At 29.0% G+C, this 13426-nt stretch overlaps 1 protein-coding gene across 1 annotated transcript; it reads left to right on the top strand.

The window, feature by feature from the left end:
- The first annotated feature begins 9539 nt into the window (after nt 1-9539).
- On the top strand, nt 9540-12071 carry LOC122518253 (zinc transporter ZIP3). Its single transcript, XM_043637052.1, has 4 exons — nt 9540-9898; nt 10739-11084; nt 11310-11477; nt 11595-12071. Exons 1-4 carry the CDS (start codon nt 9540-9542, stop codon nt 11802-11804), a joined length of 1083 nt encoding a protein of 360 aa, XP_043492987.1. The 3' UTR covers nt 11805-12071.
- The last annotated feature ends 1355 nt before the right edge of the window (nt 12072-13426 follow it).

Here is a 13426-nt window from a genome sequence, read left to right as displayed (position 1 = left end):
ATTGCCTAGAAAAATGCATACCAATGTACATGGAATTTTTTTCTACGCAAATACTTTTTATCCTCGACATTATCGTAATCTTTCGATTATATCATTTGGAAGTCATTTGCTAGAAGAATCTGTTAGTACATAGAAAAATTATTTACGTTAGAAAATATTTTTTAATTACCTGAGATTAACGGAACGACGTAGCATCCGTCCGATCTCCAGCACCGACGCCGCGAAAAGAAAGAGGAATGATCAGCAAAGAGCCCTGATTGGCTGATAATTATTGCAAAAGAAAAAGATGACCAATCAGAAATTCCCAATTACCATATAGAAATGTATTTCACGCACACAGCTTGCCCCGTCACACGTACGTAACTCGCCTTTCTTCATGACCACTCTAGTCAAGCTTGATATGATAATTTATTTATTAAATAAATAAAAAATTTATTCTATTTTACTATTTAAGGTACACGTATCTTGTTAATATTTAAAAAATAACGAAAAGAATAAAAACAATATGCACTATAATCCTTATCACACCGCACAGAAAAACATAAAAATTTATTTATTATATAAATTAAATATCAATTTTATTAATTATTATAATTATCTAATTATTAATCCAATTAATAATTATTGTTATCTAATTTATTTTTCTATTAGGTGTATACGTTCCTTGTTAATATTTAAAAAATAACGAGTAAAATAAAGACAATATACACTAAAAACTAAATCACATTGCAACGTTCTGATTTAAACATTCCTTCAATTTTTATGTAATTGTTTAAACTAATATGCATTTGTTTTAACGTCCCTGTGCAATGATGACTTTGGATAATAAAATTTTTATCCAAAAAAATATCACATTACAATTATTTTATATTCAAAGTATGTTAATAAGTATGTAATGTTTAAACCAGTAAATATGTGTTTAAACAATCTGAAATATAAAGAGATTGCATTAGAATATTAAAATAATTGTTAAATAATCGATAGGAATGTCTATTGTTGTTAAAAAGATCGGAATATATGATCTATGTACCGTCCCCTTCGAAATCCACCGTTGAAATAAGACGTTGTCCTCTATGAAAGTACTTTTATTGAAAGTTGTTTATATGACTTTCCTAACGTTGCGCATGTGTATAAAGTGAATAATCCATCTAATCGATAAATTTAAGATTATAACGTTATGATTTTCGTATTTTTATCTATTTCATGTAATTATTTTAATGCTCCTGCGCATTGAAGACTTCGAGGGTAAAATTTAGCTGCAATATAAGAAAAGTGCATTAGTGCATTATAATAATTGTTAATTAATACGTAATGTACACGTATATGTAAATGAAAAAAGAAAGTACATTTCTCTAAACAATTATACAATCAATATATTCAAACAATTAATAAACAATATATTAATGGAAAATGTGAATTATTGAAGTTTACCATTATGATAGAAGAAAGCTGATGTGTTTGTTTGTTTAAACACTAAAACATATTGCCTGGATTCATTTTAAAATCTTGTAAGTTCTTCTTTTATGTATGTACTTGATACATGAAACAATAAGAAAGCCAAATCGATGCTGTGCTTTTCCAAATCTTCAAATATTTGCAAATCTGAAAATTATAAGATTGTATTAGTAAAGTATCAAACAATCTGATATATTTGTGTGATGATATTTGTATAAGATGTCTCTTACTCTTTTCCCTTCTCATACTTTTTATATTACTATTCTTTGTGTTATAAAAGAAAAAAGATATACTTACCAAACTGATATCAATATAAAAAAGTAAACACAATTATTATCTAGATAGAAAAGTAAACACAATTAGACTGACAATGAGTATGTGTATTCATGCTGCATTCTACCAAAGTTCGGAAACCTAAAAAAAAGTATAATGTAACATAGCATTGGTATAATATAAAGAAAATTAAATTTATGAGTGTTTTGTATACTTGTAACACGTTCGTTGTTAATATTTAAAAAATAACGTGTAGAATAAAGACAATATACACTAAAAACTGTATCACACTGCCCAGAAAAACAAACAAAATTTATTTATTTGATAAATCAAAAATAAAATTTATTTTCCTATTAGGTGTACACATTACTTTATAATATTTAAAAAATAAGAAATAAAATAAAAAGGTTATACACAAAAACCGCACAGAAAAACACAATCGTATAGAAAAGAAACCTCGTTACAGATATTTGAAAAACAATTGACATAAAGCATTATAGCCATCCTTCAAGAATTAAAATAACAAGAGTTTTTCCATATCAATACAGAGTATGGGAATTTATACTTTCATAGTTGGCATGAAAGATGTCAATTGTTTTGTTTCAATTTATTGTAATTCTTTAAGGATTACTACAATGCTTTATGTCAATTGTTTTAAAGATTTCTATAACGATGTTTCATCTCTATAAGATTGTGTTTTCCTCTGGCATGCGATGTCTATTGTTTTAAAAGTATCTGTAACGAGGTTTCTTTTCTATACAATTGTGTTTTTCTGTGTAATGTGACAAAGTTTTTAGTGTATATTGTCTTTATTCTACACGTTATTTGTTAGCATATATTTGATTTGTTTATATTATACCAATGCAGTGTTACTTTTTACTTTTTTTACATTTCCAAACATTGGGAGAATACAGCATGAATACATATACTCATTGTCAGTCTAATTGTGTTTACTTTTCTATCTAAATAATAATTGTGTTTACTTTTTTATATTGATATCAGTTGTGGTAAGTTTATCTCTTTTCTTTTATAACATAAAGAATAGTAATATAAAAAGTATGAGAAGGGGAAAGAGAAAGAGAGAGTGACATCTTATACAAATATCATACATAGACATATATAGCTCGTTCAGTTTGCTTGATAGTTTAATAATACAATCTTATGATTTTCAGATTTGCAAGTATTAGAAGATTTAGAATTGCACAATATCAATTAGGATTTCTCCTTGTTTTATGTACCAAGTACTTATATATAAGAAGAACTTGGAAGATTTTAAAATGAATCCTGGCAATTTTTTTTATGGAATTCAAAAAAGCAAACACCTCAGCTTTCTTCTATCATAATAGTAAACTTTAATAATTCACATTTTCCATTAGTATATTGTTTATTTATTGTTTTAATATATTGGTTGTATAATTGTTTAGAAAAATGTACTTTCTTTTTTCATTTACATATACGTGTACATTATGTATACATTAACAATTATTTTAATGCACTAATGCACTTTTCTTATATTGCAGTTAAATTTTACCCTCGAAGCAATCACTGCGCAGGAGCAATAAAAAAAATACATAAAAATGATAAAAATACAAAAATCATAACGTTATAATCTTAAATTTTATTGATTAGATGGATTATTCCTTTTATACACATGCGTAACGTTCGGAGAAAGTCACATAAACAACATTTAATAAAAGTACTTTCATAGAGGACAACGTCTCATTTCAACGGTGGATTTCGAAGGGGAAGGTACATAGAACATATACTCCGATCTTTTTAACAACAATAGACATTCCTATCGATTATTTAACAATTATTTTAATATTCAAATGCAATCTCTTTATATTTCAGATTGTTTAAACACATATGTACTGGTTTAAACATTACATACTTATTAACATACTTTGAATATAAAATAATTTTAATGTGATATTTTTTTGGATAAAAATTTTATTATCCAAAGTCATCATTGCACAGGGACGTTAAAACAAATGCATATTAGTTTAAACAATTACATAAAAATTGAAGGAATGTTTAAATCAGAACGTTGCAGTGTGATTTAGTTTTTAGTGTATATTGTCTTTATTTTACTCGTTATTTTTTAAATATTAACAAGGAACGTATACACCTAATAGAAAAATAAATTAGATAACAATAATTATTAATTGGATTAATAATTAGATAATTATAATAATTAATAAAATTTATATTTAATTTATGTAATAAATAAATTGTTATGTTTTTCTGTGCGGTGTGATAAGGTTTATAGTGCATATTGTCTTTATTCTTTTCGTTATTTTTTAAATATTACCAAGATACGTGTACATTAAATAGTAAAATAGAATAAATTTTTTATTTATTTAATAAATAAATTATTATATTTAGCTTGACTAGCGTGGTCATGAAGAAAGGCGAGTTATGGTAATTGGGAATTTCTGATTGGTCACTTTACGTCCAAAATGTAAGACCAAAGATGATTAGCGAATCAGCGCTCTTTTCTTCTTGGCCGTCGTGGAGATCGCACGGATACTTCGTCGTCCCGTTAATCGCAGGTAATTAAAAAATATTTTCTTACGTAAATAATTTGCCTATATACTAATCGATTATTCTAATAAATAACTTTCAAACGATATAATCGAAAGATTACGATAATGTCGAGGATAAAAAATATTTGTGTAGAAAAAAATTCCGTGTACATTGGTATGCATTTTTCTAGGCAATTATATATATATATCTTGTTTTACTGCATCATTTCTATAGATATCGACTTATAATGATCGATTTTGATTGTTTGGCTTAATAAAGTATATATTTCGATAATTGTTATGTTCCTATATCCTATTTTTGACTATTCGATATTTTTCTATAATAGATGGAAAAAATTCAAAAATATCAAGCAGTAATGATGCCATCAGATGACACTACGTTTCCTTGCTGGTGGACCCCTTTCGTAATAGGTCACTGCCACCATATTGGAATCCTGTTAAGTGTATATGTCCAGCGTATTTCATCATCCCGTTTAATCCAGGTAATTAAAAAATAGTTTACACCTTTCTATTATATATCAAATGATAGCTACACACAAGATTTTCATTCGTGAGTGTTTTCAAAACGAAATATTAAAAAGTTCGAAATATCTATGTGACAATGTAACTTCGATATATCTCGGCGTCCCGCCAAATCTCACCAATGTTACTTAACAATATTTCTTCTAATTTCCAGCTTTTTTCTTGTTATCGATATTTACTACCATCTCTAATGATGCTCTAATTTATTATTTTTCATAATTATCTATTCAAAGATCGTATTTCGTGTTAAATTTGATTTTTATCACATACACACACATACAGGCATATATACATAAGTTAGGTTAACCACTCGTACACATACACTCATGTATTTGATTTTCTTTATATTGTACTAATGTAATTTTATTTTTTATTTCTCTTAGATTTCCGAGCATTGGAGAGTCCAGAACGAATTCATACACCCGTTCTAATAATTGTGTTTACTCTTTTTTTATCTTCATATTCATTGAGGTAAGCGTTATTCTTTTTTTAAGCCATATAGAAATCTATAGAAAGAGTGAGAGAGAGAGAGAGAGAGAGAGAGAAAGAAAGAAAACAAAACATTCACCTTCAAGCAACTATGAATGTGTATGTATATTTGTAGGAATTTCTCGAGGTGAAAACAGAAGAATAACCGTCGAAACGAAACGTAAACAGTCGAGCACCGAGCATTCGATACCTCTACGAGATATACGCAGAGAGATCTTCATTCCCCTTCCGTCCTTCAACGAGTAAAGATCTAACGAACGTGACGTATTAAACTGTTTATTGATTTTATTTCTAACGTTATCTAACGTTTAATACTTCTACATTCTAACATTAAATACTTTAATAAGTTTCTCATTAGATAGAATAGTATAAAAAAGTTTTATTTTTTAGATTACTCTTTATTGAGTTATACATTATAAATTAAAAAATTTTCAATTAATATTTTAAATAACATTACATACTTTGTATTTAATATTATACAAGTAGTAAGATTAAGGCAATTAATATTGCTTGAATTTGTATTGATTCTTTATGATATAATATCTTTGAAAGTGTGCAATGCCTTCAGGAATGATTTCAGGAAATATTGTAATATTTAATTGTATGTAATATAATTTTTAGTATGTTTCAGCTTTTCAGAGTTTTATTTAATTTTATTTTATTCATCGTCATCCTAAGGGTAGGATACCCATCCTGCAGTCATCAATGAAGACTAAAAGTAAGTATATTTTAGTATCAAACATTTCTATGATAACTTTAATGGTTTTTTATTATAACGATGATATTAATTGTTCTTTTCCTTTTTCTGTTTCAGAACATCATTGCAATCGAGCGCGTAGGCAATGAAGTACTCGTGTGTTGCATCGATAAAATAAAATATAAAAGAATCGGAAAGAGTAGAATCAGTGTTGTACGCCGTATGTAAAAGTTTCGTTTGCTCGGTTAAGAAACTGCGTAAGTTTCTTTTATTCGGTTTAAACGTGTGCTCATCGTCATCCTAAGGGTAGGATACCCATCGTGCATTCATCACTGAAGAATAAATGTAAGTCAATTTTTTATAAAACATTTTTCAATAATTATAATAATGTTTTTATATCAATCGTCTATATAATCTTGTTTTTATTTTTGTTTCAGATCATCGTTGGAATAGTGTTACAGTTTATTAATTAAATTCATTTGGAAATTCGCTTAACTCTAGATTTTCTCATTGTTGTTTCATTTACTATTTTTTAAAAACTTACAAAAATTGTTTGCATGAAGAAATGGATAGAGGGGAGGAATTAATATTTACATATATTTCATTATGGTATTAAAAATCAACGTATATTTTAAAAAAATAATATTAAAATTTTATATATATGTATCATATGTAGCAAAGAAATTAGATATGAGTCAATTTGGTTTATTGTTAGTCCATAAATCTAGTGTTAATTGAATTAACTGCATGTAATGCAGTTGTAAAATCAGTGTTAGTGCATCGTCATCGTCATCCTAAGGGTAGGAGACCCATCGTGCATTCATCGATGGAGATACAAAGTGAGTATATTTTTGTATTAAATAATTCAACAAACATTTTAATTGTTTTCAGTAATAGTAATGATATTAATAGTATTGTTTTTTATTTCTATTTCAGATTGCAATCGTGCCCGAAGCAATATACGGGAGTGTTGTATCGTTAAATATAATTAATATCACGGATTAGAAGCACGTTCGTTCGTTTTCATTTCAATTTCGTCGCGTTCGCGAACAATTTTTGAAATTTATATATTAAATTAACTGCGACCGAGGCAGTAGTTGCATTAGAGTTTGTTCGTAAAGTTGTATTTTTTAGCTTTAAACAGTTGCACAGACTGTTCGCGTATTAGAATCAGTGCATCAATGAAGATTTTTTTACTTGCATTGACTGTGTGCAAAGCAGTTTTTGAATTAGTTGTGTAGAATCAGTGATCGGGCGTAAAACAAATTAAAATCAAACGCGAATTAGAATCAGTGTTGTTCGTCGTATAATAAAATTTCGGTTTCGCGATAAGAAACTCATCTATAGTTTCTTATTTTCGTTTATACCGCGTATTTAGATTCACGCGAGGTGCATCGCCATGGTGCAATTGAATTTCATCTCATTGGAATGCATTGTAAGTATCTATTTTTATTTACATTTTATTCGATTTTATTTTAATATGATTTTGGATTATATTGCAGATAACTTATCGTTATGTTTTATTTTATTTTACAGATATTACGACGGACTTTCTACTTTATCAAAGATGTGGGACGAATTCTTCGATGGATCATCGATGGATCATCGATGGATCTTCGATGGATCTTCTGTGGATCTTCCATGGATCTTCTTCAATAGGAAATGGAGGAACTCTTCAATCGTCAGACTACAACACTTGCTGTGAAGTAGGAGTGTTTTGGAGCCATCGTAGAACTTCTTACGCAGTGAGTCAAAAATTTAAAGTCCCTCCGGTGCTCAATCATGTCGAGGATGAAAGGTCCTAATCGACACGAGCTACCGGTTTTAATTATTCCAATAAATTATTGACGAGCACATAAGTTATTCCTTTCTAGGAGTTACTCATGAAAATTGTATATTGTTTTGCATATTGTATTTTATGTTTTATATTAGTTCAGGATAGGTTTTAGAGAATAGTTCAAAAGATGCACAAGTTTTTTGTTTGTTAATAGAGTCAAAACTATTTAGATTTTCTTTTTTCTTAGATATTAAACTTAATTAACGTTCGTTGAACCTCACAGTAATTTATCTTACTTTTTTTGTCTTTAAGATTTTTAACTTTGATCGAATATTATTATATTTGGAATTTTGTGTGTGTAAAGGAACGCGGTATTTAAAAGTAATTCACAAAGATTAAAAAAGATTTTTTTTTTTTTTTTGTATTGTAATATTTTTGTATAGCTTTTCTATTTCTTAATTATTATATATTATAATATAAAATCACGCGTTTAAATTTAATTTTATTCAACCTGAAATAGAGATTTGATAAAATAAATAGGAAATTATATTTAATAGTGCATCTGCTCATTTGGCGACTTGTATTTTAGGATTGGGTTTATTGACTGTATGATTAATATAGTTTTCTTCTTGTTACAGGTAATCATCGTTGGATTTAACATCAACTCGTCTTGATTGATTTACATTGGAACGCTCTTAATTTTGCTTTTTAAAATTAATTTATATACGCATTTCTGATGGCACACACATTTTTATACACTAAAAATTAAATATATTTATTTAAAATTTTATTACAATAGAACTATATTCTATATATAATATCAACTGGTTGTTTCGGTACCAATTAAGATGATTTTCGTTACGCGAAAATTATACTTGTGAGCTTTTATGTACTTCTGTATTCTTTGAATATACATTAATATTAAATTATCATGTACGGTAATTCGTAAAAATATGGTAATTTTTGTATTAGGGTAAATAACAGCTTTTAACGAGTTGATTTCATTTTTATCAATCAATGCTTTTGATGATATAGTGCAGTTTTATTATCCGATGATAATAAATTTAATTTAAACGAAATATTTATTATTTTTTTATAGTATATCAAAGAATATACGTACATATGAGAATTGTCCTATTATTATTTTATATATCTTTTTTCTCGTAATTCTTTTAAAAAAAGTCTTGTCGATAATTCAACATTTTTTATCATATTTTTATCGCGTTCTATTTTACCGATAATTTTATAGAAACGAATTATAGCGCTAATATTAACAGGATTAAGAACTAACGTAAAATCCGCTAAATACATATACATAGATCTTTTATCGCGAAAATCTAAAATTGGAGAATGTCAAGATGCACACGGGTATTGAGAGATCATGATAAATTTCTATGTAGAGAGAGAAAACGCAGAATCGTTTATTTTCTACACAAATTTATATTAATTATATTATTTGATCGATTGGAAAAATATTTTTGGATCGTTTTGAAAATAAACGAGATTAAGAAATAAAATTTTCTTATAATTAGATCGGTATATATTGATCAAAGTAAACATATATGTGAACGTTGTTCAATATAGAAAATCAGTCGCTTCGTTTTACTTTCTGATATCTTTCGAGTGTCGATCTTATCGTGTTCGGTAGATTAACGGCAAGTAAGAAGAGACGAATATAAGAGTCTTTTTTATTGTATCGTATAGTCTATAAGAGAAGTTTAAAGGTATACTTTAAAAAAAGAAAAGAAAAGAAAAGAAAAAAAAAAGAAGAAGAAGAAAAATGTACGTGACCGCGACACAAGTGAAAATCGCGTCAATATTCACGATAGGTATCGGTAGTTTTATCGTTAGTATTGCACCAGCGTGTTTCGTTTCGCGTATAAGAGATTTCCAAGAGAAGTTATTTCTTTCCTGTGTATTATGTTTCGGCGGTGGAGTCTTATTAGCAACCTCGATACTTCACATGTTGCCAGAAGTGAGAGAATCTCTACCGAAATACGGAGAACTCGCTATCACTTGTGGATTTCTTTTACTTTATTTCGTTGACGAGTGTGTTCATTATTTTTGGGGTAGCAATATCGATCACTCTTCAAACTCGCATAATCACGTCCACGGAGGCAGACATTTTCAAGAACGTCGGTAGGTATAGTTGGATAAACATTTTCAACATGACAAATTGTATATTCTTTGTTTTGTTCTCATGAGACATTAGATTTAACTTGCTTTTTTAAGTAGGATACATTTATGCATTATAAATGTTAATACGTTCGTAGAAAGATAGGACAAGTTTTCCTTTGTTACAGGCTTACGATCTAAGACCTTATATGTGTTTTCTCGTTTCATATTATGTGTTTTATTCTTCCATCCATCTTATCTTTTCAAACCACGAATGGTTTGTAGTAATAAATTGATATACAAACGAACCGAAGATCGATAGCTCGGGTTTAGCACATCTAACGATAAAAATAGAAGTGATGTTGAGAAAAATACATTCGTGTCTCGAGCTGTGCGGTATCTTTTATCTTTAGCGTAATCGATTCTCTTGGTCGCTATATTTGGTCGACTTTGAAGCATCAAATTGTTTGGAAAATTCGTTTAGAAGATAAACGCATTATCGGGTGTCTTAAGATGCGCATGCGCTCGGTTGATCGGCCTTTGTGGCCTTTTAAAAAAGCTATCATGTTTGCCAAACGAAACGAAATGAAACGAAACGAAACGAAACGAAACGAAAATAGTATCGACGAGAATACAAGTTAACTTCACAAAGATTTAACTGATTCTATCTTCGAATGGAAAAACATTTGCAATTTTTTATTTGAACCTTTTTACATTGGTAATACCATTATACTCTTAAATCTTATTATTTGAGAAAAGCTTTCGAAGTAATTGATAGTACTGCGATTAAACCAGTAGGTTTATTCTCAATCTTTTATGATGATAGATCGATGGGAAATTATCCAAATGTAATTTTTATTATAGAGAAAATCAGCGTCCCCAGTTCCATCAGATTGGTTACAATGTGGGTAACCAAAACGTGAGAGGCGTTAGTTCTAACGACATTAAATCGACAACGGCGTATCAATCGAATTTACGTGGGAACAATGAATTCCCAAATTGGAGATCAAGTTATTACGGATCGATGCAATACGTACCAAATGCACCTGCAGCTTCATCTTGTCACGAGGAGTTGACATTTTTATGTCATGGCTCTCATTCCGAACCTTGCTCGGATGCCAACGTGGCTCCCGTAGGTCTTTTATTGGCTCTCACCATTCATTCGGTTTTAGAGGGATTGGCTATTGGGTTGCAAAAAAAGCCAGCCGAGGTTCGTAAGATTATTAATTGTATGTGTCATACTTCGGTAGCGTGTCATGGAATTTCCTAATGTGATTCGAATAGATTCCTATCTTTAGAACTCATTCGTCATCGTTGATGACGATAATCAATCGATTTGTTTATTATATTGACGTAGACTTACATATTTTGATCTCATATTTTGTTAAAACTCTTATTTGAAAATAAATATCATTTGATTATGAATTAATTACAGGTTCTGCTTTTCGTAGTGGCAGTGGCATCCCATAAGTTCATCGTTGGATTTTGTATGGGTTTGGAATTAATGGGTATTGGTAGTTCCAAGTGTAAACTTGCTTTAGCGAGTTTTATATTCGCCATTAGTTCGGTCATAGGGATAGGAATTGGTATGTTCACGTCACAGGTAAGCGATGATTATTAGACAAAATATCTCCATGCATTTTTGATGAAATTGAATGAATCACGATTAGAACATTTTGTATTATTATGAAATATTAAATGAGAAACATTTTTTACGCAGGAAAATGCAACATGGTCGCGAATATTGCTACCGATTTTGCAAGGATTAGCAGGAGGAACGTTACTTTACGTTACCGTCAGTGAAGTATTGCCACGAGAAAGAGCGAGGTGGCACAAAAGTTCGCGTCGTTCAGCCGGTATTTTACAATTTTTGTCAACTACGACCGGATTCTTACTTATCTTTATTCTAAATACTTATATCAGTACTTGAACGAAAAATATATTCAATTAATTTCCCATCGATAAAGACTCAACGAGTATAGAGGGATAGGTTTTCTTAACGAAGCTTGGTTGATATTTTAAACATTCCTATATTTCATACTTTTTTTTACATTACACGCAATACACCGTTACATTTGTTTGATACGAAAGTAGCTCGTTGATTATCTATCGTTGTTTTAGAATAATCCCCTCTTCTTTCGTTTGTAAAACGTAAAGAAAATGTATATAACTGTAGAACAAAAAAAAAAAAGTGACGAAAAAATGCCTATGAATTTAGTCATTTCTTTTTTCGTTATTGTAATAATAGATTCGAGTGAAGAAAAACATTCAGTAAAGCTTTAACCGAGTAGTCGGTGGTATGTGTTTCTAAAATTGTATTCGCATTAATAAGACATTTTTGTTTGAAGTCATGTACAATGCCCTCCTTCGTGTATTTCAATTTCTTCTTCGCATCTACAATGAATTCTATTACGGAAGAAGCGTTAGTTACTTTATACCTTTTAAGATATGTGTGTTGTACATATATACAATATATATATATATATATATATTTGAAGTAAGCAATTTTCCAAATGGAAAAAAGTAGGCTAAGCTGGCCCCTTTCACGAGTGCTCTGTTTCTTCAATGAGGCATAGCAATAATTACACCACCGAATTTAATCCATTAGGGAACAGTTGCCGTTCTTAAAATGTATACACGTAGTAAAGTTTAACCGTGTTTTGACAATAATATTCTTGAACGAGATTTAACACTGATGCGAATGCAATCATTTTTTGTTTTTTTATGTTTTTTTTTGCTACGATTCGATTAAGTAGGATTTTATTTTCCGATACGATATTTTGTCTACATAGATAAATTGCTCGATTAGATATTAATCAGATGAGATGATATAGTTTTGTCTATGAATTATATATTATATATGAGACCTGTATTTAAGATTAAATTAAAATATAATATGTTGTAAAAATTACTCGCGATATCACCGAGTATGTTAATGTTAATTGTTAACAATGGTTTATTACAAATTCTTTTTTTTTATTATGATATATGATGATATATGAGTAATGATACTTGAAATAGGTTACATCTATAAGAATATTTTCGTTGAAAAGCTATTTCGTTTCGAATAGAATACAAAAGAAAGTAATCTTAAGTTTTATACTTTCCAATAATATTACTCTTTGTGTTGCTTTGTCGAAGATGATAGTCCATCCTTCTAAAGGGACCGATCGATTGAAATATTTTCAAGAAAATAATAGGGGATTAGAATTTTCTTCGAAATTTTCCATTTAAAGAAATATAATAATACTTATTCTCCGTTTATTTAAAATATTGTAACTTATTATTATTCTCAAATTAGGATGACAAATAGTATACGTGAAACAGCATTCGTATCTCTGTATATTATTACATTCATATCGAAATTCAATCCATATTGCATATGTGTGATCATTTTCGCATAATTGTCACGCCATTTCAGCAAACGGAAATTATGTGATTACACGTGAGAAGCTTTAATTTCACGGTAGTTAACACGTTGCTAATCGTGGCGAATAATATCATTCCTGTGTTATCATTTGGTTTATGGAATAGGTTCTATCGTTACGAAGA

Source organism: Polistes fuscatus, unplaced genomic scaffold (assembly GCF_010416935.1).
Source record: "Polistes fuscatus isolate 324 unplaced genomic scaffold, CU_Pfus_HIC Scaffold24, whole genome shotgun sequence".
Taxonomy (NCBI): Eukaryota; Metazoa; Arthropoda; class Insecta; order Hymenoptera; family Vespidae; genus Polistes; species Polistes fuscatus.
The sequence above is the reverse complement of the archived record's forward strand: the minus strand, read 5'-3'. Positions and strand labels throughout refer to the sequence as shown.

Bases quoted from the DNA above. Each gene is read 5' to 3' on its own strand.
- LOC122518253 (XM_043637052.1), top strand. From the start codon at position 9,540: ATGTACGTGACCGCGACACAAGTGAAAATCGCGTCAATATTCACGATA. The intron at 9,899-10,738 runs GTAGGTATAGTT...TTTTTATTATAG, and splicing joins AGACATTTTCAAGAACGTCG to AGAAAATCAGCGTCCCCAGT. The intron at 11,478-11,594 runs GTAAGCGATGAT...TTTTTTACGCAG, and splicing joins TTGGTATGTTCACGTCACAG to GAAAATGCAACATGGTCGCG.